Genomic DNA, 27,016 nt, shown 5'->3' with positions numbered 1-27,016 from the left:
GGAAATATTTTACAACATTCTTAAAAACTTAGATATTTTATTCGGTATATATAAAGCATACTTTGCTCTTCACTGTGTGCAAACATGGATAAATCAATGTCTTCCAGAGTCCCTTGTCATTTCGAAGCTAAAATTGTTTTGTTTTGTTAGATCGGTTTCAGTGCCTAAAAGGACCGAACTGACAACCCTCTTTTCTCCGGGCTTCTGGCAGACAGCAGGAGCAGCTGCTGTTCAAATGTCCCCCAAATAGCTCACCTCTGGAAAGATCGTTTCTGGAGGTGAGACGGCGCTTTGATTTCTCCTCCACTCTGAAATGTGTGGGCGGGGGTGGCGGCAGGGCGGTGAACCACGTACTCAGGCCTTTGGTTTTCAGGCCACTGCCACATCTCACATGTGCAACTAAATAGTGATCTGCATTCTGGTTCGCGTTCTTTTGAAAAGATTAAAGTCTCTTGCTTTAAATGCCGTTCCTAATCGTGGGGTAAAACATTCCTTGGAAAATATTCTTCATCACAAGAATTTACTAATAGTGATTACTTTCAGAGAAAAAGGATGGGGACAGGAAGGAGATGATAAGCGGGAGATGGCATTTGATTTTCATGTTTTTAATCCTTGGTACTCTGAATTTTATAACTCTGAACAGGTGATCTTATTTGGAAAAAAAACAAACAAGCAGGAATCATCTGTACGAACCTGCTAGAGGCCATTGTTGCTATTTATTCTTTAAAAATTTCTATATTGAGAATGAATTCTATTAAGTTTACTTTTCAAACCTTAACTAGAAATTTTCCCTTTTTTAGGATTTAATAATTAAAACTTGCCAGACAAATACACATTTCTGTTCTCGCTTTTATAAGTCTGTATGATTTGCAAAGCAACTAAATATAAAAGTAAATATCCTGGGTTTGCTATTTAATTCATCTGAAAATACTGCTTTCACAAGATTTTTCTTTCATCATTAAAAGAGTAAACCATTCGCATTTTAAAGATAGGCTTGACTCTGTGAGAAGCAGCCTTTTCCATTTGTGTAATATTTCATTGCACTTATTTGATCATGGCATTGAGGCAAGTTTCTTTTAAATAAGTTTGCGTTTTCATTATGCCAGTGAATATTGTTTTATAAATCTCAAAGTATTGAAAATACATTTGGGTGAAGTTAAAACTATAAAGGACTGTGATTTTTATAAAAGAGAACGTCTGCCCTGCTGTGGCCACAGAAAGGAATTACATGTGGGCAGCTGTCAGAAAAATGGTTCTTGAGTTGAATTGCAACAGCTTTGCAGGAAAGCTAAAAAAAATGTACAGATTTAGTTATTTTCCTTCAATAAATTTAGAGTAAAATGAGTGTGTGTATATATATATATACATCAGTTCAGTTCATGTTCAGTCGCTCAGTCATGTCTGACTTTTTGCGACCCCATGAATCGCAGCACGCCAGGCCTCCCTGTCTATCACCGACTCCCGGAGTTCACTCAGACTCATGTCCATTGAGTCAGTGATGCCATCCAGCCATCTCATCCTCTGTCGTCCCCTTCTCCTCTTGCCCCCAATCCCTCCCAGCATTAGAGTCTTTTCCAATGAGTCAACTTTTCGCATGGGTGGCCAAAGTACTGGAGTTTCAGCTTTAGCATCATTCCTTCCAAAGAACTCCCAGAGCTGATCTCCTTCAGAATGGACTGGTTGGATCTCCTTGCAGTCCAAGGGACTCTCAAGAGTCTTCTCCAACACCACTGTTCAAAAGCATCAATTCTTCGGTGCTCAGCCTTCTTCACAGTCCAACTCTCACATCCATACATGAATACAGGAAAAACCATAGCCTTGACTAGACGGACCTTTGTTGGCAATAACTTATATTACAAATAATGGAAGAGTACTACTATCATCACTGAGTGAGTGGGTGAAAGTTGCTCAGTCAAGTCTGACTGTTTTCGACCCCATGGACTGTAGCCCATCAGGCTCCTCTGTCCATGGAATTCTCCAGGCAAGAATACCGGAGTGGCTACAGCCATTCCCTTCTCCAGGGGATCTTCCTAAATCAGGGACGGTACTTGGGTCTCCCGCATTGCAGGCAGATTCTTTATTGTCTGAACAACCAGGGAAGCCCATACATATCTAATAAATTCTATATATTAATTAATTAATTCTTAAAAATCTGATCCCTATGTTACACAGTAATCCACTCTTCACACTGGCTGTCTCAAAGTCTTTACCTCTCTCCTCAACCCAGCACTCACTCCAGGTTGTCTAATAATATCTGAAAGTATGCAAACCACTAGGTATGAGCTTCTGGAGCTCCCTCGCCCTCTTTGGCACCTTTAAACTTTAATGTATGTAAAAGCATGGGCTTTGTAGTCAGGTAGCCAGGGCTACTTTCGAACTATGTCGAATTTAGTATGTTTTCAATCTCTATAAACCTCAGTTTCCTCACCTGGAAAAGTGGAACCAATAATGCCTATTGGATTGTTTACATACGACAGTTTGCTGCTGCTGCTGCTAAGTTTCTTCAGTCGTGTCCGACTCTGTGTGACCCCATAGATCGCAGCCTACCAGGCTCCCCCATCCCTGGGATTCTCCAGGCAAGAACACTGGAGTGGGTTGCCATTTCCTTCTCCAATGCATGAAAGTGAAAAGTGAAAGTGAAGTCACTCAGTTGTGCCCGACCCTCAGCGACCCCATGGACTGCAGCCCACCAGGCTCCTCTGTCCATGGGATTTTCCAGGCAAGAGTACTGGAGTGGGATGCCATTGCCTTCTCCTATATGACAGGTTAACAGGACACTAAGTGTTGATTGACTTCCTTATGCCACTAACCTTCTTGCTGCTCTCTTTCTTTAGATGGTTCAAATCTTTCCCAAGGTAAGCTTCACCCCTGGTGGGCTCCCTCCACACACTCTCACCACGGCCCTAATATTGTTCTGTTACTTAACCCCCTCTCCTTCAGTCCCTCCCTGTCCACAATTTCCTTTGCCCCATTTTATACAAATGTACCCAAGTTCCCACCATCCTTGAAAACCCCTCTCTGCTACCATCTCCTCTCCCTTTCATACCCAGCTGTACTGGGAGGGATAGACTCTATATTGATTCACTGCTATTATTTTCACTACTATTATTTTTTTAAATTCCTATTCACTTCTTTCCTCTGCAGTCTGGCTTCTCCTGCCACCATAGTACTGAAATTAACAAATTAATTCACCAAACCTTTATCATGATACCATATTCTAGGACTGTGCCTAGTCATGGCATCAGATCCCTACTCAAGCCATCATAATATTGTACACTCAACAAAATACTCACTGGTCAAAAGTTACCAATGCCCAGTGGTCAAACCCAGTGGCTTCTGTTCAGTTTCACTCTATGTGATTTGCTGGAGACTGGCTCTCCTGAGCTTTCTCTGCTCCTTCTCTCCCTGGGCCCTTTGATCTTGCTGTATCTACTTTGTAGTAACCTCTTAATCATGCAGATGATTCCCTAGGCAACGTCTTTGGGTCTCTTCCCTCTCACTCTTTTAACTTTACTCTGTGAACTTCCTGTAATTATAGCCACATTCAGAGAAGGCAATGGCAACCCACTCCAGTACTCTTGCCTGCAAAATCCCATGGACAGAGAAGCCTGGTAGGCTGCAGTCCATGGGGTCGCTAAGAGTCGGGCACGACTGAGCGACTTCACTTTCACTTTTCACTTTCATGCATTGGAGAAGGAAATGGTGCAACGCACTCCTGGATTCTTGCCTGGAGAATCCCAGGGACAGAGGAGCCTGGTGGGCTGCCGTCTATGGGGTCGCACAGAGTCGGACACGACTGATGCAACTTAGCAGCAGTAGCAGTCGGTGGATGTGTGGGGGTACTTTTCTGGGAAGAGAGCGCATAGCTTATATCAGCAAGGAAATTTGTGATCCCTCCAAATAAAAGCCCTGCCCGCTCCATTTCACATTTCAGCAGTTCATCCACTGGTATGGCTCCCACCATTACCCAGTCACTGCTGACTTCTGGATCTCTAAACCTAGCCTCTTTCCCAACCCTACTAAGGTCCAACCCTGCTGGGTCCTCCTAGAACAGCAGTTCTTGCCAGCGGATGGCAGGACCTCCGCCTCCTGCCCCCTGCATCTCTCTCTGGGGCCTCTGTGTGGTCTGGGGGTGATGGGCAGGGAGTGCACCTATAACCAAAGTCCCTGAGGAAAGCACTCCGACATGGCTCCTGTGTCCATATAAGCACTGCATGACACCTGCCATTCTCCCAGGCTCCTCCTCCTGCTCCAGGAAAACCTTCCTGTTTGGTCCAGCTCTTGGACAAAGCTGCAGAGTTGCCTGGGCCATTATTACACAGTTCATTTTTACCAAGCCTCGTATCTATTTGTTGACCAAATTCAACTGATTTTATCTGTGAAAGATCCTTTTTAATCTTTCCATCACCACCAACCTCCCTGCTCTCTCCACTCCCCAGTCTGTCACACACTCATCATCTAGAGTCCCCACCTAGAGTCCCCATGAAGGTCCTGAAAGGTCTCTGTGCTTCACGTCTTTCTGCTGTTTCATCTATCTTTCAAACACACAACTATTTCAATTTAAAAAATAATCCTTCAATTTTTTTTTAAAATTAATTTAATTAATTCGTTTTAAACTAAACGATGATTGTTTTACAGTATTGTGTTGGTTTCTATCAAACAAACATGAAGCCATAGCTTCGGTGGTTTTTTAACTGCCTATATAATAAAATCTAAATGCATCCTGAGAACCCCTCTACAATCCAGCTCCATCCTTCCCTTTTGAGTAGTATCCCCAACCAGTCTTCCTTTACTTTCTGTCATACACAACCACTCATCTTCCTTTGTACTCTCTCACCTTTCTTTCTTGTCTCAGGCTGGTCCTTATTCCTAAAAAGCTTTTTCCTGACCCTTAAAGAATCCAGCTCCTCCTTCGATGCTCAGCTCAAATGTGAACTCCTTGGTAAGCCTGCATTTTCCTCCCTGAGATAATGACTCCCTCCAGGATTCTCAAAGCAAACCTCCAATAAGCATGCCCTTCTCAGACAGCACTGCCATTAATTGGGTATGTGTTTCTCCTTTGATTATAATGCCAGTCTCTTGGGGGCAGGAATCAGGCACCCCTCATCGCATAGTATAGTGCTGTCTCTGCTACATGCTCCACGAATGCCTGCAGAATGAATAGTGGTGAACATTATTATCACCTGCACTATTGCTTGCCCTCATTGATTCCCACCTCTCCTAAGGAGTAGGCAGATGCTTTAAGAGTATACTCACAATTTCCACAAAATAGGTATTAAACTATGGAAAGAAGCTATGAGATAGAAAAGAAAGGAGATAGTAAAGAATAAAAACAAACCAAATTTTGCGTCTGATCCAACTTACTTCTCTAGTTAGCAGTAAAGCTGGAGTCTTAATGGGCACTTTTGAAATGTGTTCAGTTTCTTAGAAAGAGCACCCTGCCTGCAAAGTTGAGAGAAATGGAGCAGGAGACAACGTGGGTCTGGACTATTAAATGGTGGGGAAGATGGAGAGGAGAGGACAAACTAAAGAAACATTAATTAAGCACAATTGTTAAGATGACGCACTGAAGGATCAAAAGAGATAGAAGAGCCACGGGTTTGCTTGTTTGTTGATTGATTCAACTAATATTTAGTGAGTCCTACTGTGGGCTTCCTTGGTGGCTCAGATGGTAATCTGCCTGTGATGTGGGAGAACCGGGTTCAATCCTTGGGTTGGAAAGATGCCCTGCAGAAGGGAATGCAACCCATTCCAGTATTCTTGCCTGGAGAATTCAAAGGACAGAGCAGCCTGGCTGGCTACAGTCTGTGGAGTTGCTGAGTCGGACATGACTGAATAACTAACACACACACACACATGCACACATTATGTGCCAGCACTGTGAGAGATCCAAGGAATTCAGTGCTGAAAAACACATTGACCCTGTTTAATGGAACCATTGCAGTGTCCCTTGGTGGAAATATTCCTCCCTTGGGACTAAACCTTGTAGACCAGCAAAGCCTAAAGTTGTAGGAAATAGGAAGCAAAAACTTTACTAGTACGTGACTAGAAGTAACAGTGAGTGGAGTCATTCCCACCTTTGACACTTGATTCCGGGACTGGTGAATCCTGGCTCTAAGAGAAGAGGCATCATACACTGATCACTGATTTACAGCACATGCTGCATCTCAGAAGACATTGTCCTAGCCCTAGAAGGTGTTGACATTAATCTGGAAGCATAACTGAGTTTTCAAAAGGCCAATTCCACCATTTCACAGAGCTGCTTCAAGGCGATGGTGCACTCGATGAGACCAGTGAATTCCATAACATGAGCCAATCACCACAATTCATATGCTGTCAAACAGGTTTCTTGGCGAGAAGCAGTGCTGTGTGGGCTACCATGATACTGATTAAGGCATTCCTCAAGTCCACACAATAGTGATTTTGGTAGAAGCACTGTGGGCAAGGATTGAAAAGTTGTATTCAGTGTAAACATCTATTTCAGTAAGAACTAAGTGCTACTGGAAGTGTTCCTGTGTAATTAACCTGCTACCAAGTGGGTGGCTCATCCTCCTGGAGATCCATGCCAGACTGTGGGCTCATTGTTGATTTCTGCTGTTGGCAGTTGGGGCACTCAGCAGTGGCTCTAGCCGGATCAGCCTTGATGAGTGAAGTCCATGCATAACTTCCATCCCTGCTACCATGGCCCTTTGTTTGTGGACCTGCTGGACAAGGACAGGAGTGACTGGGGAAAGAAGATGACTAATGTCCACAGGAAGGGTCATCTCATCTTCCTAAAATTTTTTCTCTACATAGATGGCTATTTGGTGGAAATCCACATGGGGTACAAATATTTTCATACTTCATGCTGATACAGAGAGGTTTATCCATATGTCTCTCTTCCAGATCTCCTCAACATCTTTCTGGTTGTATTCATTTTAGTTCCCTTTAGACATCCATATACCAAATGATTAGCTGCTACTAATGAGTCAAAATTCCCCAAGCCAGGCTTCAACAGTACATGAACTGTGAAATTCCAGATGTTCAAGCTGGATTTAGAAAAGGCAGAGGAACCAGAGATCAAATTGCCAATATCTGTTGGATCATTGAAAAGGCAAGAGAGTTCCAGAAAAACAACTACTTTGCTTTATTGACTATGTCAAAGCGTTTGACTGTGTGGATCACAATAAACTGTGGAAAATTCTGAAAGAGATGGGAATATCAGACCACCTGACTTGCCTCCGGAGAAATCTATATGCAGGTCAAGAAGCAACAGTTAGAACTGGATACGGAACAACAGATTGGTTCCAAATTGGGAAAGGAGTCCATCAAGGCTGAATATTGTCACCTTGCTTATTTAACTTATATGCAGAGTACATCATGTGAAATGCTGGACTGGATGAAGCACAAGCTGGAATCAAGATTGCTGGGAGAAATATCAATAACCTCAGATATGCAGATGACACCACCTTTATGGCAGAAAGCGAAGAACTTAAGAGCCTCTTGATGAAAGTGAAAGAGGAGAGTGAAAAAGTTGTCTTAAGACTCAACATTCAGAAAACTAAGATTATGGCATCTGGGCCCATCATTTCATGACAAGTAGATGGGGAAACAATGGAAACAGTGAGAGACTTTATTTTTGGGGGCTCCAGAATCACCGAAGATGGTGACTGCAGCCATGAAATTAAAAGATGGCTGCTCCTTGGACAAAAAGTTATGACTAACCTAGACAGCATATTAAAAAGCAGAGACATTACTTGGCTGACAAAGGTCCATCTAGTCAAAGTTATGGCTTTTCCAGTAGTCATATATGGATGTGAGAGTTGGACCATAAAGAAAGTTGAGCATCAAAGAATTGATGCTTTTGAAGTGTGGTGTTGGAGAAGACTTTTGAGAGTCCCTTGTACTTCAAGGAGATCAAACTAGTCAGTCCTAAAGGAAATCAGTTGGAAGAACTGATGCTAAAGCTGAAGCTCCAACACTTTGGCCACCTGATGAGAAGAACTGACTCTTTAGAATAGACTCTGATGCTGGGAAAGATTGAAGGCAGGAAGAGAAGGGGGTGACAGAGGATGAGATGGCTGGATGGCATCACCAACTCACTGGATATGAGTTTGAGCAAGCTCCAGGAGTTGGTGATGGACAGGGAAGCCTAGTGTGCTGCAGTCCATAGGGTCACAAAGAGTCAGACACAACTGAGTGACTGAACTGAACTAAGGTCAGACAATGCCAAATTGGGGGTGGCCGGTTCAGGTTTCATGGGGACTTGTTGCCTTTGACTAATAGTTTAGCCTTGAAGGAAAGTTATGACCAACCTAGATAGCATATTCAAAAGCAGAGACATTACTTTGCCAACAAAGGTCCATCTAGTCAGGGCTATGGTTTTTCCAGTAGTCATGTATGGATGTGAGAGTTGGACTGTGAAGAAAGCTGAGCACCGAAGAATTGATGCTTTTGAACTGTGGTGTTGGAGAAGACTCTTGAGAGTCCCTTGGACTGCAAGGAGAGCCAACCAGTCCATTCTAAAGGAGATCAGCCCTAGGTGTTCTTTGGAAGGAATGATGCTAAAGCTGAAACTCCAGTACTTTGGCCACCTGATGCAAAGAGTTGACTCATTGGAAAAGACTCTGATGCTGGGAGGGATTGGGGGGCAAGAGGAGAAGGGGACGACAGAGGATGAGATGGCTGGATGGCATCACTGACTCGATGCACATGCGTTTGGGTGGACTCCGGGAGTTGGTGATGGACAGGGAGGCCTGGCGTGCTGCAATTCATGGGGTCGCAAAGAGTTGGACACAACTGAGTGACTGAACTGAACTGAAGATCCAGTGGTGAGCCAGAAGCTATTTCTCAAAGGAAATTATTTACCTGCTAAGGATGACATAGATTTGCTCTAAAACTCTAGGGCTTCACACTGTGATTAACCTTAAGGGGCTTGTCAAAAAATTCATAAAGCATCCCTACCTGCCACAGACATCATAAATGCAATATCATAAATGATATTGGAGCTGCTGAGTCATAAGGGTCAAGTGACAGAGCAGTTTAGCAAACTGGGAGACTGGACCTTTTGCATAGTCTTTGCTTGTTCTGGGTCTTACTCAAAACAAGCAGCTTATTGGACTACTCACTAAATAGACTGGAATAGTATGATTAAATGAGGTATATGTTGCCTCCAAAGGTTCCCTAAGCATTGTACAACTTGGTGGAAGGAGAAGTCAGATGCAGTAACTATCCTTTACCTTGGAAAGAATATCTCATATGTTACAAAGTACCGCGTGCATACATGCTCAGTTATGTCCAACTCCTTGCTCCTCTGTTTGTGGGATTTTCCAGGCAAGAATACTGGAGTGGGTTGCTATTTCCTTCTCCAGAATATCTTCCTGATGCAGAGACTGAACCCAGGTCTCCTGTGTCTCCTGAATTGCAGATGGATTCTTTACCGCTGAGCCACCGGGAAAGCCCACCAGTAGCTTAGGGTGGCAAAAAAAAAAAAAAGGAACAAGGATGGGGATTCTTTGACCCTGAGTATGTTTATTTCAACTGTGCATTCCAAAACTAATTCCACGATCCTTACTACTTCTGGAGGAGAGCTAAAATGAGAGCACTGATGAAGAGAAGGGGCTTCCCTGGTGGCTCAGCAGTAAATGCAATGCCGGAGACACAGGTCAGGAAGATCCCCTGGAGAAGGAAATGGCAACCCACTCCAGTGTTCTTGCCAGAAAATATCCCATGGACAGAGGAGTCTGGCAGGCTGTAGTCCATGGTGTCGCAGAGTCAGACACAACTGAAGCAACTTAGCAGGAGCACAATGAAGAAAAATATTTCCGTATGTGTTTCTGTTGTTACAATGGGCATGTACCTATGTTTTACTTACTAATTTTCAAAGTTTAAAAGAAATGACAGCAATAGTGACAAAATCTACAATTTCGTATTGAGTTGGAGAGAGTTTGTATAGGTCATGATACATAATAGTGATTCACAGAGTGCCTGGCATAGAGTTATCACTCAATAAACACTGAGCTGGGGAAACAAATATTCTCATGCTTATACAAAACCCAGAAGGGAAGAGCATAGTTCAAGAGACTGTCATCTAAACTGTAAAATATCTTTGGAAATAAATCTAGGATAAAATTGTATATTATTCTCTGATTTTAAAAAAGTTACTAATTTCCTCTCTAGTGTATATTAAAAAAAAATGAAGTTGGTAGTATTAATAGCCTTGATATTATCTGGTTTGTTTAGAATTTACTTAAAAACTTATTTGTGGACTCTTCCTCTGGTGGTCCAAGGGTTAAGACTCTGCTTCCACTGCTGGGGCATGGGTTAGATCCCTGGCTGGAATACTAAGCTTCTGCACGATGTGCAGCCAAAAAAGCTCCACCAAAACAAAACACTTATCTGTAGGGTTTACCTTCTCTTTTGACTGGCTCAGCCATTCCTGACTTCAAGGCTTTTTATTAAAAGGTTTTACATTAAGTATGAAAATCTTGGTAGATACGTTTTATGCTCCTTTCCTCGAGTATGGATTTGATTGTGCGCAGCAAGAATTAGTCCTTTTTGCTTTTATATGTAGCTTAAAATTATAGGCACTTCTATACAAAATGTGTTTTTTTAATCCATCAACTCTGATTTTATTGAAGAACAGCAGCACTGGCGGCCGGGCAAGCAGAGGGACATTGCTCTTGCCCGGCTGGCTTCAGATGAATACATGTTTCGAGTTTGTTTCTTTCAACATTTGTCCTTCTTCATCTACATACAATAATTACCCACTGAATTAGATTCTGTTTACTTAAGGCATGCCCTAATGCCCATGCTTATATTCATTATTTGTTTCATTTTCAGTCGCAAAGTTTATGTTGTATTTAAAAAAAAACATTTTCTATAGGAAGATTACTGGTTTGGACACAGATGGTAATAGATGTACATATTTGACACGTGAAAGATTTCTTTTTTTACCTGGCTTGTAGAACATTACAAACTCAAGTTGGAAAATATTTGAAAGTTTAAGGTGTTAAAAATAATAATGAATTGGTTCTTGGAACAAACTTTTAGCATAAAGACATGACAGTAATAATTTGATATATAGGTGAATGTGGATCACAATAAACTGTGGAAAATTCTGAAAGGGATGGGAATACCAGACCATCTGACTTCTTGAGAAATCTGTATGCATATCAGGAAGCAACAGTTAGAACTGGACATGGAACAGACTGGTTCCAAATAGGAAAAGGAGTACGTGAAGGCTGTATATTGTTACCCTGCTTATTTAACTTATATGCAGAGTACATCATGAGAAACGCTGGGCTGGAAGAAGCACAAGCTGGAATCAAGATTGCCAGGAGAAATATCAATAACAGATATCATCTGTTATTCTTATATAATATCATCATATTATCTGCATAATATCATCTGCATCAGATATGCAGATGATACCAACCTTATGGCAGAAAGTGGAGAAGAACTAAAGAGACTCTTGATGAAAGTGAAAGAGGAGAGTGAAAAAGTTGGCTTAAAACTCAACATTCAGAAAACTAAGATCATGGCTTCCGGTCCCATCACTTCATGGCAAAGAGATGGGGAAACAGTGGAAACAGTGAGAGACTTTATTTTGGGGGGCTCGAAAATCACTGCAGATGGTGACTGCAGCCATGAAATTAAAAGACGCTTACTCTTTGGAAGGAAAGTTATGACCAACCTAGACAACAAAGGTCCGTCTAGTCAAGGCTATGGTTTTTCCAGTGGTCATGTATGGATGTGAGAGCTGGACTGTGAAGAAGGCTGAGCGCCAAAGAATTGATGCTTTTGAACTGTGGTGTTGGAGAAGACTCTTGAGAGTCCCTTGGATTGCAAAGAGATCCAACCAGTCCATTCTGAAGGAGATCAGTCCTGGGTGTTCTTTGGAAGGAACGATGCTAAAGCTGAAACTCCAGTACTTTGGCCACTTGATGCAAAGAGTTGACTCATTGGAAAAGACTCTGATGCTGGGAGGGATTGGGGGCAGGAGGAGAAGGAGACAAGAGAGGATGAGATGGCTGGATGGCATCACTGACTCGATGGACGTTGAGTCTGAGTGAACTCAGGGAGTTGGTGATGGACAGGGAGGCCTGGCGTGCTGCAGTTCATGGGGTCGCAAAGAGTCGGACATGACTGAGCGACTGAACTGAACTGAACTGAAATAGCATTATTAAAAAGCAGAGACATTATTTTGCCAACAAAGGTCCGTCTAGTCAAGGCTATGGTTTCTCCAGTAGTCATGTATGAATGTGAGAGTTGGATTATAAAGAAAGCTGAGCACCGAAGAATTGATGCTTTTGAACTGTGGTGTTGGAGAAGACTCTTTGAGAGTGCCTTGGACTGCAAGGAGATCCAACCAGTCCGTCCTAAAGGAGATCAGTCCTGGGTGTTCATTGGAAGGACTGATGTTGAAGCTGAAACTCCAATACTTTGGCCACCTGAGGCGAAGAGCTGACTCATTTGAAAAGACCCTCATGCTGGGAAAGATTGAGGGCAGGAGGAGAAGGGGACAGGGGATTAAATGGTTGTATGGCATCACCGACTCGATGGACATGGGTTTGGGTAGACTCCGGCAGTTGGTGATGGACAGGGAAGCCTGGTGTGCTGCAGTTCATGGGGTCGCAAAGAGTCAGACACGACTGAGTGACTGAACTGAACTGATGTGTTCTGACTTTAGTTTTATTTTTTATTGGAAAGTTGATACTTTTTAAAACTTCTGTGCCTTATCTACAGTGTATATGGACTTATTTGGCCCCAAGATATATGAGGAAGGATAAGTATATAAACTTGTCTCATTTCAAATGTCTTAAATCTGCTTTATGTTAGGGCAATTGCCTTTAGTTCATATCCAATCACATAATATGCCTTTTGAGTTTGTTTTACTTCCCAAGCTTCAGTTGTCACATGTAAAGTGGTGACATTAGTAATTACCTAATAGAATTGTCATGAAGAGTAAGTAAGAACTAATGTAAATGACAATATAATATCTGCCAAGAGGTGGTTAATTAACATTAGCTTCCCTTCAGAAGATATGAAGGAAGCTTAAAAATTTTAATTTATACATTTTTTCTTATTTTTTTCAAGGCAACATATTTTTAATTGTTCCAAAGTTTTCCTTATTTATAAAACTATGGGAATTTCTGGAGAAGGAAATGGCAAGCCACTCCGGTATTCTTGCCTGGAGAATCCTGTGGACAGAGGAGCCTGGTGGGCTGTTGTCCATAGAGTGCAGAGTCGGACATGACTGAAGCGACTTAGCATGCATGCATGCATTAGAGAAGGAAGTGGCAACCCACTCCAGTATTCCTGAGTGGAGAATCCCAGGGACAGAGGAACCTGGTGGGCCACCGTCTATGGGGTCACATAGAGTCAGACACAACTGAAGCGACTTAGCGGCAGCAGCAGCAGCATGGGAATTTCAGAAATATTCTGTTGTATAGTCCCCAGAAAAACTTCCCATGTATAAATGCTGGCTGTGGTGTAAACAGCTTTTATTATTGGTGTTATTAGTGGCTCTCTCATAATCTACCATTAACATACCTTCCTTAATACACACTAAGTAAGACTCTGGGGAGACTCTCACTGGTAAACAGGGCAGCAAGCCTCGTCTATATTTAGAGTTAGATGCTACTACATTTTATAAGTATTTTTATTATTATGGTATTTAAACAATTTCTCATTAATTGAGTCACTGAAATTGCAGAACCAACGCAAGAAAGCGAAAGTGAAGTCGCTCAGTCGTGTCCGACTCTTTGCTACCCCATGGACCGTAGCCTATCAGGCTCCTGCGTCCATGGGATTTTCCAGGCAAGAGTGCTGGAGTGGATTGCCATTTCCTTCTCCAGGGGATCTTCCCAACCCAGGAATCGAACCCAGGTCTCCTGCATTGCTGCGGACGCTTTACCGTCTGAGCTCATGCCATCCTGTAAAAAATTGTGGTGTCTCAAAGGTAAAGCATCTGCCTGCAATGTGGGTTGGATCCCTGAGTCAGGAAGATCCCCTGGAGAAGGAAATGGCAACCTGCTCCAGTATTCTTGCCTGGAGAATCCCATGGACGGAGAAGGCTGGTGGGCTACAGTCCACGAGGTTGCAAAGAGTCGGACACTACTGAGCGACTTCACTTTCACTTTCAAGAGAGTATATAAAAAAGAAAAACTAAACAGAAAACAAAAAAACTTTTTAGGCCATCTAGTCCATCCCCAAAGACAAATTCTCCATCAATTATTTTCATTCGCTTGGATTGTAAATTTCTAGCCCAGGCTATATACGATGGTGCCTTCCACTAGGGTGGTAAATATGGAATGGAGAGAAGTGGATGAATTAGAATTTTTTTTTGGTAGTAGTACAACCAAAAAGATTTGTTGATACTTTGGACATGGAGGTTTCATACAGAAACCAGGAGGATCTCAAGATTTTCGGCCTGAAAGATTTTACGAAAGCATTTACGAAAAGAGCAGAGGACACGGGTTATTTAAAATAGTATTTTGGTCACTTCAAAGTCTCCGCTTTAGGCAACTTGTGGCGATGTCTTCTTGACATTTGTGATAGCTCTAAATTAGATATATATTTTCAAATGTTATAAAATATTAACGTAGCAATTATTATTAACAGTTATTATTATTAACACCACTGTTACATCAGGAAGTAAAAGCTCGCTCAACAACCTAGGACTTTCTCAAACTCTTGAAAAACCCGCTAATAAAAAAGACAACATTTCCCAAACTTCCCCATCCATCCTCTGGCTCTGGGAACCTAGGGCGCTCCGCGTCCAATCAGCTTCCAAAATCCGCGGTATCTGTGAGTGGGAGGGGCTCAGATAGATTCAGTTCCCTCTGCTTCTCCGGCTTGGCCACGTCTGAAGGCCTGCAGGTCCTTGAAGGTGCATAAATCGCCTGTTTATTCATTGGCAATAATTGAACTTCTTATTCAAATTTATGTTTCACAAGATTCTGTAATACATAGTTTTGGGTCACGTCACTTATCCGTTTTTATAGTCCCTTCTTTTCTTCTGGGGGTGTACACACTGCCTCCGAGCGTTGAGGACCTGCCGGTCGCTTCCCTGCGCACGCGCCGGGGAAAGGGAGGGCGGGCCTGTTTCCGGGTGTCGCGTGGGGCTGGAGGCCGAGAGCGTCCCCTGCTACCGCCAACATGGAGAGTTTGTACCGAGTCCCGTTCTTAGTGCTCGAATGCCCGAACCTGAAGCTGAAGAAGCCGCCCTGGGTGCACATGCCGTCGGCCATGACGGTGTACGCTCTGGTGGTGGTGTCTTACTTCCTCATTACCGGAGGTAACTCGGCCTGCCGGGGGCCCGAGAGGCTCGGAGAGCCGGCCCGCCCCGGGGGCGCGTCAGTTCCCTGACTTTCAGCCGGGGAAAGCATCGCCCTGCTCTCAGTCTTTTCGGAGGGTGGAGGGAAATTCTGGGGTCCTAAGTGTTCACCGCCCAAAGGTTTCTTTACCCTCACTCCCTGTCTTGTATCTTGAGAGGAGTCGTGTTCTCTATCCCGTTGCCTTCACTTTCCTGGCCTCTTAGCTAAACGATCCGAGTTGAATAGTGTATTTTTCAAGCCCAGATTGTTGCTGTTGTTATTGCATGCCATGAGTTACTTAATAAAGGCCCTAGGAAAATCTCTTCTGGCCCATTCTATTTCCACTGTTGATCAGGAGGGTGTGGGACTTCTACCTTCTCTGTCTGTGGTCCCTGGAACTTTGGTAGACACTTAACAGTCTGGATTTGTCAGCTCGAACCTAAGGCTTGGTGTCGCTTTCTCCTCAGTCAGCAATACGTATGAATGGAATCTTCCGAAACCCACGGTTTTGATAAATATTTGAGGTTGGAGATAAATTTTCAGAAGCTGTCGTATTTGAGAGAGCAGAAGTGGAGAATTTAAAGAATAAGGGGAATAGCATTACTTTTGAACACTTTTGCATTATCATCTTATCCTGTTCTTTGCAAAAGGGGCGTCGCTTTATATAGTGGTGAGTTGGCAATCCGGCTGCAGTCTTTTCATAGCCACCACCCCTTCAACATTTCCATGATTTACTCAGCACTGTGCTACTGCACTTTTGGATTTGGGGAAGTGGAGAGCTTAATTTGGAAATGATAAAATTAAAGCTGTACAGATTAAGGACAGCAAGAGCAGATGACTATTTTTAAGGGAATAGTCGGAGACATCATTTTCATAGATGTTTTGTGAGAATAATTGGCACTGAAGAGGGAAGTATTTGAAATGCGGGATTAGTTCTAGCATGAACCTTTAGGTTTACCCTTCTCCCAAATCTAGGATAATGACAGTTAATTTATGTTCAAAATAAGTTACATTTAAAATACTTTTTATGTTGCTAAGATACTGTCCAAGCATAACATTAGTATTAACATTTGCTCAGCTCATTAATAGGGGCTGAACTGAATAAACAAAATTTAAAATGTATGTTGCTTTTTTAAAAAAAATCTTCATCTGCTAGAAATCTTTCCTGTAACCCTTAACCTCCCTTGGAGCCAGGGCCTTTACTGGAAACCTCACAGTTTTCATTCTGGCTCCTTTTTCCCTGTCAGTTTTTGTAATGGGGAAATTCTTTGCCCTAACTTCTGGCGGAAGTGAGAGGACCCCTTTTAGTGGCCAAGGCCATGAGCTATCTCATACGGGAGTTGGGTTTGCCACTGGAAAGGAATCACCTGAATACTGAGTGTACCTTTATAAATAAACAATACTTATTGCTGAGAAATAGTCAGCAAATAATGTACTGAGTCCCTATTAAGTTCTAGGCATTAAGTACTGGAGAGAACAATGACTATAACAGATAAGGGCCCTCCCTTCATGATGCTTGTAATGCCATTGGTTGAGACACATTAAATCTCATGTAAATTTTTCTCCATAACATTTTTTCCATTGCAGATTGCCACAAGTGCCTTGAAGGAAAAGAAAAAGAGATTTTGAAAAATAATCAGAGTTAGGAACATCATTTACGTTGGAGACCCTGAGGAAATGATGTGTTAGCCAAAGGCTGCAAGATTGGGGGAAGAGTATCTGGGCAGAGGGAAAAGTTTGAACAAATATGGGATTAAGAGACCATTTAGGTGGGTTTTACAGTGTACTTAGGATGGTGGCAGCGGAGATGGAGGAAGATACAATGAAAGATATCTTGGAAGCAGAATCTTGGTGATGATTGATTGGATGTAGGGGTAGAATGGCGTGAAGGAATTTTACTATTTTACTGGTATCTAGTTTGAGCACTGAGTAGGCGGAAGTGTCATTTTCTGAGAAGACTAAAGAAATAAAGTGGTTTTTTGGTGGGGAATGGTGAATCCAGAGGTCACTTTGGGATATGTAATAGTTGGACAGACCAACTATAATTAGTTGAAAATGTCAAGTATGCAGATAGGAAGTGAGAAAAGAGGTTTGTATTGAAGTTAGTCAATAACAGATGTTTTTGGAACTCCTCCTATAAGCCAGATATTGAAGAACAGAGACAGAATTTCTGTCCTTATGGAGCTTCGGTTCAGTTCAGTTACTCAGTTGTGTCTGACTCTTTGCGACCCATGGACTGAAATACGCCAGGCTCCCCTGTCCATCACCACCTCCTGGACCTTACTCAGACTCAAGTCCATTGAGTCGCTGATGCCATCCAAACATCCCATTCTCTGTCGTCCCCGTCTCCTCCTGCCTCAGTCATTCCCAGCATCAGGGTCTTTTCAAATGAGTCAGTTCTTCACATCAGGTGGCCAGAGTATTGGAGTTTCAGCTTCAGCATCAGTCCTTCCAATGAATATTCAGGACTGATTTCCTTTAGGATGGATTGGTTGGATCTCCTTGCTTACATCTAATTTTAACGGTGTGAACATTTGATAGGTGTTGGCACGTTGAGGATCATTAGCATAGAAAAGCCATGTGAAGGGATTGGTTCAGTTGGGAAAAGAATGTAGAAAGAGAAGAAAATAGTGGATCAAACCCTAGGGAACTCCGATGTTTAGTGGTTTTATAGAAGCGGCTCAGCAAGAGAGAGAGCAAGAAAAACATGGATAGGAGTGTCACAAAAGCCATAAGAAGCCATCCCTCCCACCCCCCAAGAAATGGATTTAGTAAACTGGATGGAGTGCTGCTAGGAAACCTCCTAAGCTGAGAACTGAAAGTGTCCTTTGAATTTGACCACAGCAAGGTCATTGGTCACCTTAGCAAGAGTAATATCAGTGGTGGCAGAAGTCAGATTGGAGTGAGTTAAGGAATGAAGGGTAAATGAGAAAGTGGAGACAGCAAGTTTACCAAATTCTTTTTTTCTTTTCCAGAAAGAAGCCTGGCTCCCTTTCCAAAAGGAAGCATAGAAATAGAATGTTAACTAGGAGGATCTGGTGTCAAGGAAAGGTTGATGTAGGGAATGGGAGGTTGATAGATAATACAGGAAAGACAGGAGCTAGCCAGAGGAACAGTCTTTGAAATGGTAAGGGTGTGGAGTCCTGATGATTGCAAAGGGGATCCCATCGTGATAGGAGGAGGGACTCTTCCTCTGGTGTAGCTGGAGGGAAGGAGGTGAAGATGGAAGCTGGTTCCAGTTTGTGGATTTGATGGTGAGGTAGCATTAGGCAATTCCTAAATGGTGGTTTTGTTATCAGAGGTGAGGGAGACCATCTTGCTATGCTTAAAAAAAGCTAAAAATGAGGATGGTCGAAAACCGTGGAGAAGATAAAAGAGTAGATGTTGACAGCAGGAGATTTGGAAAACAGTGTCGATGGGCAGTAACATAAGTGGTCATTAAGACATAATGAAATGATCATGTGCCTCCTGTATTGCCAGTCTGCTTAATGATGTGATTTTAAAATGTCTCATTTTACTTTTAAGCAAGAAAAATTCTCTAGTTACCTCTTAATTATAGAAACATATCCAAGCATATGTGTAACATTTTTCTTGAATTAGAAGTAGCCTTTAATGTTAAATTTCCTTTATTGTGGAGTCATTCTTGAGTTTGGAAACAGTTACTGAATGAATTCTGTCATAAAATATCTCTTTTTGGAGATAATTCTGATTTACAAGTCATTTTAAAAACACTGAGTTGAATTTCTGAATGGTTTATCTGAAGTATAGGAGATAAGCTGGGCCTCATTTCACTGTAATAATACATTAGAGCAGTTCTGTTTAAATATAAATGCATCTTTAGAGACAGATACTTCCTTTAACTTCAGTATCTTTCTGTGAATGGGCTCCCAATCTTCTCCAGCACTCAGGCTCTAAGATTTCTCTGCTCAGTTACTCAGTGGTGTCCAACTCTTCATGACTCCCATCGACTGTACCCCGCCAGGCTCCTCTGTCCATGGGATTCTCCAGGCAAGAATACTAGAGTGGGTTGCCATTTCCTTTTCCAGGGGGTCTTCCTCACCCAGGGATCGAACCTGCGTCTCCTGCTTTGGCAGGCAGGTTCTTTACCACTAGCACCGCCTGGGAAGCCCCAAAAGGAAATATTACTTAAATACAAATGAACCTCTAGAGACAAATGGGCTTCCCTGTTGACTCGGACAGTAAAAGTTCCTCTTGCAATGCAGGAGACCCAGTTTGACCCTGGGGCAGGACGATCCCCTGGAGAAGGAAATGGCTAACCACTCCAGTATTCTTACCTGGAGAATTCCATGGACAGAGGACTCTGGCAAGCTACAGTCCATAGGGTCACAAAGAATCAGATGCAACTGAGCAACTAACACTTTCACTTTAGAGATAGATACAAACTAAATAAATTAGAAATTCAGTCTAATCTATGTTCTTACCTTTCATTTAGGAATCATTTATGATGTTATTGTTGAACCTCCAAGTGTTGGCTCAGTGACTGATGAACACGGGCATCAGAGACCAGTCGCTTTCTTGGCCTACAGGTAAAAGATACCATTTTGAGTGATTCGATGGTGGGAAAGAAGATTGCTGGGGCATGCCTGCGTATTTAAAATTATGGCACAACCTATTGGGTCGATTTGTATTTTGACAATAGCTGTTTTAAAATGCTAAATTTAGAGATTGTAGGAAGTGGACAAGAACAAGAATAAAAGTATATTATCCGTTTATTAGAAAATATTTCACAATGATGGGCATAATCACTTATTTAAAGGAAGATATCAGTTTAAAATACATTTATTTGTAGGCTGTTCTAGGGTCAGTAAACTGGTACGTATTTATTTGTAAATAAAGCTTTATTGGAGTTAGGTACAACCATTTACTTCTATACTACCTATGGCTGCTTTCAAGCTACTGTGGTAAGTGTGACACAGACTATATGGGTGACAAGCCTAAGATACATACTGTTTGGCCATTTAAGGAAAAATACGTGCGGCTTTGCTGGTGGTCCAGTGGTTAAGAATCTGCCTTTCACTGCAGTTTGCTCCCTGGTCAGGGAAGACCTCACATACTGCGGAGCAGCTCAATGTGTGCACCTCAGCTACGTAGCCTGCACTCCAGAGCCCTTGCATCTGGTGGAGCCCCTGCGCCTAGAGCCCAGGCTCTGCAAGAGTAGCCCCCAGTCACTCCAACTAGGGCAGAAAAGCCCTCAAACAGCAGTGAAGACCCAGCACAACCAAAAAAAAAAAAATTGGGTCACTGGATTATACTGTTAAATAAGAAAAATAATATTTGAGACTTGGGAGGTCCTGCTGTTTATTTTTCCTGAACAGTGTTTGTTGTGAAGTGAAGTGAAAGTCGCTCAGTCGTGTCCGACTCTTTGTGACTGTATGCTGCTGCTAAGTCGCTTCAGTCGTGTCTGGCTCTGTGTGACCCCATGGATGGCAGCCCATCAGGCTCCCCCATCCCTGGGATTCTCCAGGCAAGAACATTGGAGTGGGTTGCTATTTCCTTCTCCAGTGCATGAAAATGAAAAGTGAAAGTGAAGTCGCACAGTCATATCTGACTCTTAGCAACCCCATGGACTGCAGCCTACCAGGCTTCTCCATCCATGGGATTTTCCAGGCAAGAGTACTGGAGTGGGGTGCCATTGCCTTCTCTGTGTGACTGTATGGTCCATGGAATTCTCCAGGCCAGAAGACTGGAGTGGGTTGCCATTCCCTTCTCCAGGGGATCTTCCCAACCCAGGGATCGAACCCAGGTTTCCCACATTGCAGGCAGATTCTTTACCAGCTGAGCTACCAGCAAAGCCCAAGAATATTGGAGTGGGTAGCCTATCCCTTCTCCAGCGGATCTTCCCAACCCAGGAATCAAACTGGGGTCTCTTGCATCACAGGCAGATTCTTTACCAGCTGAGCTACTAGGGAAGACCCTATACTGTTAAATAAGAAAAGTAATATTTGAGACTTGAGAGTTCCTGTTGTTTATTTCCCTTGAACAGTGTTTGTTGTATTGCCTTATAAAATCCACTTGGTAACTGTCTACCTAAAGATAGCTCTTTATTTGTGTTTGTGTGTGTTTGTGCTCACTCTCAGTGGTGTCCAGCTCTTTGCAACCCCATGGACTGGAGCCCACCAGGCTCCTCTGTCCAGGGGATTCTCCAGGCAAGAATATTGGAGTGGGTTGCCATTTCCTCCTCCAGGGGATCTTCCTGACCCAGGGATTGGACTGGCATCTCCTGCATTGGCAAGCAGATTCTTAACCATTGAGCCACCAGGGAAGCCCCATATTTGTATTTACAGTTACACGAATGGTATTCCATGCAGAGAATATTCCTGGAAAGATTACCGTGATTCTCTGCAGGGAAGAGGGTTCTGGGTGGCTGGAGATTCTGCTGGTAGGGAGACTTTTCACAGGGTTGACATTTGAATTTGAATTTTGAAACCGCTGCATGTGTTGTTTCCAGTTAAAGCAATTAGTTTAGCAAATATATGTATATATACACATACATACACACATGCATGCATATACTTTCTTTACATGTGTCTTTGTATAAATCATATCTTTAACAGAGAAATGTGCCTTTTGGGGTCCATGAACTCTTGAGAATTTGAAAGCTTTTCACCCCTAGAAAGAGGCTTCCCGGGTGGCGCAGTTGTAAAGACTCTGCCTGCCAGTGCAGGAGATGCAGGAGACTCAGGTTCGATTCCTGGGTCAGGAAGATCCCCTGGAGGACATGGCCATGCACTCCAGTACTCTTGCCTGGGAAATTCTGTGGACAGAGGCGCTTGGCAGGCTACAGTCCACGGGGTCGCAAAGAGTGGGACACAGTTGAGCACGCACACACACTAGAACAATCATATGCACGTATATACAGGAACTGAAGAGTTTATAGGTTGCTGGAAATCTTTGTGGAGTTCATGAAGCCTTAATTAAGAAAACTTGCTTTTAAAAATTTCCCTTTGAAATAAGAGGTTTGTTAATTACTATAAAACTCAGGAAACATTTCTAACCAGTTCACAATTTGAAATCGATAGTAGACATTTAAATAACATAACTTTTAAAAGCAAAACTAAAATTCTGCGTAAAAGGTTCATGTACCTATAGTAGTTGACTTTTTAAGCTAATAATTAAAATGTGCATTTTGGTTTTACGTAGATAGTTGTGTTAGTTGAGTTTTAAAGTTTTTTTTTTGAGCATAAGCTCCATGAAGATGAAAGATTTTTCTCTTGTTTTGTTCATTGTTATATTTCCAGAGCCTAGAACAGTACTTGATGCATAATAGGCTCTCAATAAATAATTATTGGAATGAATAGCCAGAAATATGGTAAAACACTTACAAGAATAAAAAATAAACACAAAAATGTTTTAGCAGAAATAGGAATTTCAATCTGAGGAAAAAACTTTTTATTTTTCTGGAAATTTTCATTGACTGTTTTGCTGTTTTCTTCTTTTTCAGAGTAAATGGACAGTACATTATGGAAGGACTTGCATCCAGCTTCCTGTTTACAATGGGAGGTTTAGGTTTTATAATCCTGGACAGATCCAATGCACCAAACATTCCCAAACTCAATAGGTTTCTTCTTTTATTCATTGGATTCGTGTGTGTCCTATTGAGTTTTTTCATGGCTAGAGTATTCATGAGAATGAAGCTGCCGTAAGTTATTCAGTGCTTTGTATAATCAATATCTTAACTTGCAAACTAGTAAAATAATTTTGTGGATCATGTGAAATCATAGGAGATTTAATTTAACCCTCATTTAAATAGATGAACATTTTGAGAACCAAAGAAATGTGTGACTTGCTTAAGGTTAGTAGCAAAATGGAAACAAACAGATCTTCCTGTTATTTCCATGTATGTTCATGAGAAAATCCAGTTATTTTGCTGTAGCATCAGTGACCGCTGATGGAGGCTTTTCTCTAAAAGTGCTTTTTGGTTAATCTGTGACCTTGGAAGAATTCCCATAGAACTAATAATAGTAGAGAGTATTTTCAAGCCATTAATTGCTGCTGCTTTCTGAATATTGATAGGAGGAAAATCAATTAAGCCTTGGACAGAAAAGAGACTTTCATATATATATTACATTATTTAGATTCATTCAGAAAGCTTACGTTATCTTTGGGACAAAAATAAATTGGTTTGGGAATTCCTTGGCGGTCCAGTGGTTAGGACTTGGTGCTTTCACTGCAGGGCCTGTGTTTGACCCCTGCTTGGGAAACTTAAGATCCTGCAAGCCGTGTGCCGTGGCGCTGCCCCCCCCAGAAAAGAAAGAAAATGGCATTTGAAGGATAGGATAACAGAGCTGAGCTATCTCCTGCTTAGAAAAAAATTTTGAAAATTGTTAATTCTCTGGATTACTTTCATCTTTTGTAATTATTTATGTAAACATTTGTTTTCTGCATTCTGTAGGCCAATTTCCAAGATAGTTGACTAAGATCTAACAATAGGAAATAAGAAACAGGAGTATACTCTCTGGGTTTCAGGTGTAGATAGATGTAGTCAAAACAGAACAGTAGTCTAAACAAAAGATTGCTGTTTCTGTAACTTACCAAGCAGCCAAATCTAAGGTTTAAATTTTAAAGAGGAAAGACTTTATGGTCCGCTCTCTGATGTGGTTTCTCATTTACAGCTCCTAATGCCTGGTACCTTGAGTGTGGCATGGGGAGAAGCAATGGGACAGTTTTAGAAAATAAAGGGACTCAACAGTATTGCATTTTGGCATATTTGCAGGCCCCAGAGAGATGATGAGCCAGGTCTGTGGGCCTGCACATTCCTCATGACGGGTGTGGTTACTACCACCAGCAAGAAAGGGATGTGTCATCTTGGGCATAGATTCTCTTTGATGTCCCAACATATAGAAGCAGTTAGATATGTAATAAATGAGACAGCAACAACAATACAGTAAAAAACACCAGTAACCAGGAATTTTTTCACATCAGATAAGTTGCTAGCATCTGAGATAAAAGATGGCTGTGCCGTAAGATAACTTCCAGGGTAGCACTCCCTTTCACCAAGAATCTGATATCCTTAACAACAGGTACCCTGAGAAAACAAGAGCAGTGAAAGAGTACAACCTGCTTTATATTTTCTGAGCTATGCTTTTTAAAAGACCTGGTGTCCTTCCTACTGACAGTTTTAAACATTAAAAGATGGCTTTATTTGATGCGGAAGCATAGGTCACACACTAATTACAAGGAAGAATACCGCAGCATATAACTATATCAAGAGATAAATGTCCTGTGTTTGCATATCAGCACATGCAGATGACCGACAGCTGTCCCTAAAGAGTCCTCAGCTCTTTTGTTTCATAGCATAAGCTAGCTGTTGAGCAGCTTCCCTCGGTGCCGACACTGGTGGTGGGCACTTCTTAGAATCTTCTTGAACCTTTTATTTCCTGTGAAGCTTAGGTCTTTTTTTTTTGTTACCGTTGTTAAGAATTATCTGACAGGTTTTATTTTATTATAGGTTTAATCTTTTTTTTATAATGGAGTATCGTTGGTTTACAGTGTTGTGTTAGTTTCAGGAGTACAACAAAGTGATCCAGTTATATACATACACCTGTCGGTTCTCTTTCAGATTAAGTACTTGTGAAGCTTAGGTCTTGAAGTATGCTTTTTGTGAAGTATCAGGCATTACCTTAGCAAGTTTACGTGGAGGTCTTCAAAATGAATATATATGTTAAGAGCCTTTTTATTTTTTATTCAACCCTGGGTTGTCTCAGGGTTGTGAGATTAAAGTTCTGTATCTCTGTGCTCAGAGTGTGAATCGGCTAGGCTGGTAGAGCAGAAAGAAAGGGATAAATGAGTTCTAAGGAGATCACTTAGGCTGCACGTAGACCCAAGACCTGTAGGGAGTCAGGTGGGTCTAGGAGCCGGAAGGAGGAAAATCTCATTCCTGAGTGTCTGCGCTGTGTCAGGCACGGTGGGAGGTATCAACCCTATGATGCAGTTTTTTGCCGCCACCTAAGAGAGGAAGAAACTTGAGACTCTGAACTAATAATAGCTAATGTTTGTCAAGTGCTTACTGCTGTGAGTAGCAGTTACTATATTGGTAGATTGTCTTATATAATCCTTTAAATTCTTTGATGTAACTCCATTTTACAGATGAGGAAGCTAAGGTTTGCCCAAGCTTATCTACTCATGTTAGAAACAGGGTCAAAAGCAGAGAAGTTCTAAAGGCATCAATGAGGACAGGATGTTTTCACCCCTTTCTTAATGTGGATAGTTTTACACAGCCTTTCTATTTTCCTCTTGATCCTAATAGGTTGCAAGGATTTATTGCAAAAGGAAAAGTTTGGAGCTTTATAAAGCAGACTGTTACTACCTGAATTTAAAGGGAATTTCAGGGCCTACCTTGTCCATTTAGTAAAAGGATCTTCTATTTGAACATTGTGAAGTGTGACTTGCTCAACAGCTACAGCTGACGCCCCTGCCCACCGTCAGGACATTTCCTAAAGAAACAGGCGCAGGGTGCGAGGGCTCACTTCCCAGGCATGGACAGCTCCTGGTCCCTCCATCCTTCCCTTTGGTAATATTAGGCTTTCTGGGATATTGAAATGAGCTGCTTTCTATAAAAAGCTTTGTGACTCTTGTTGGAATTGTGAGAATCCAAAGGAGATTGATTCTAACTCTTAGCTTTAACTTTTACATAACATTTTCTTTTCTTTCTTTTCTTATCTGGTGTCATTTAGCATATTGGTTTGTAAATTTGTCCTTTGAGGGGGAAGGATAATGGAACCAAGGCCCAGTAATGTATTATATTTATTGAGGGGGCAAGATATGAAAGAAGAACCACAATGAGGAATCACACATTTATATTTTCAGATTGTCCTTTGATTCATCATAAAATTTGTTTGGGACACTTTGAAATGTTGCTTCCTTTTCACTCTTTGTGTTTATAAATTTTATGTTTTACAGGGGCTATCTGATGGGTTAGAGTGCCTTTTGAGAAGAAATCAGCAGGTACTGAATTTGCTCCTGTTAATGAAATTTTAAAGGCTATACCAGTCCTCAGATATGAAATACAGAGAAGGATGAAAAGCAGCAGAAAAGAAACATCTAGTGAAAACATAGGAAGCATATTAAAGCGTGGACTAGAATGTCTTCTTGGTGTCAGAGACAAGCTTATCAGTATTTTTTCCTGCTGGCCTTCACTGATGTACCAATGATATTAAGTGACATTTTCTTCTTTTTTTTTCATTTCTTAAAATGTACTTCATTTCTATAGCTATAATATTGAATAAAGTGATTATTTTTTACAAACCCCTTAACATTTTTTGGAGGTGACTTTTCTGACCTTCAGAAATTAATGTAAAATCAGGACACGTGATCCCATAAGCTGAGAACTCTGGACAGCTGATCAGCTTTACCAATGGTGCTTTGCCTTTAAACAGAGTGTGTGACAGTACATCGTTTCAGATATATATGGAAGACTGTTTCAGGAACAATAAGATGTATGAAAGGAGCAGAAATAAATAATTTTTCTAATTAACTTTTGTGTTTTTTTTTATTGATGGTATTAATCTTCAGTCTGTAATTAATCCACTCCCATCCTGTAACTATCAAGCTACTGTTGGTAGCTTGAAGTCTCCAGGTGTAGGCAGCAGGATGTCTAATGAGGTGGCATAAATATCCATATCCCTATAAATATTCAAGCACGGGCTACGCAGTCATGTCGGTTTTAAATGTGATTGTGTTAGATGAAGTTCCCTTCA

General features: G+C 41.8%; 1 protein-coding gene across 1 annotated transcript; it reads left to right on the top strand.

Moving 5' to 3' along the window:
* Positions 1 to 15,072: 15,072 nt before the first annotated feature.
* On the top strand, positions 15,073 to 26,793 carry OSTC (oligosaccharyltransferase complex non-catalytic subunit). The gene is made up of 4 exons (XM_070791082.1): positions 15,073 to 15,280; positions 19,753 to 19,846; positions 22,762 to 22,959; positions 26,220 to 26,793. The coding sequence occupies exons 1-4, from the start codon at positions 15,142 to 15,144 to the stop codon at positions 26,236 to 26,238; spliced, it is 450 nt and encodes a 149-aa protein (XP_070647183.1). The 5' UTR covers positions 15,073 to 15,141; the 3' UTR covers positions 26,239 to 26,793.
* The last annotated feature ends 223 nt before the right edge of the window (positions 26,794 to 27,016 follow it).

The sequence above is a fragment of the Bos indicus genome, chromosome 6, assembly GCF_029378745.1.
Source record: "Bos indicus isolate NIAB-ARS_2022 breed Sahiwal x Tharparkar chromosome 6, NIAB-ARS_B.indTharparkar_mat_pri_1.0, whole genome shotgun sequence".
Classification (NCBI taxonomy): domain Eukaryota; kingdom Metazoa; phylum Chordata; class Mammalia; order Artiodactyla; family Bovidae; genus Bos; species Bos indicus.
The sequence above is the reverse complement of the archived record's forward strand: the minus strand, read 5'-3'. Positions and strand labels throughout refer to the sequence as shown.

What these genes read in the sequence shown, in the direction of transcription:
- OSTC (XM_070791082.1), top strand. Translation starts at nt 15,142, where the DNA reads ATGGAGAGTTTGTACCGAGTCCCGTTCTTAGTGCTCGAATGCCCGAAC. An exon ending in TTACTTCCTCATTACCGGAG is followed by an intron (nt 15,281 to 19,752) that starts GTAACTCGGCCT and finishes CCTTTCATTTAG; the next exon opens with GAATCATTTATGATGTTATT. An exon ending in GTCGCTTTCTTGGCCTACAG is followed by an intron (nt 19,847 to 22,761) that starts GTAAAAGATACC and finishes CTTCTTTTTCAG; the next exon opens with AGTAAATGGACAGTACATTA.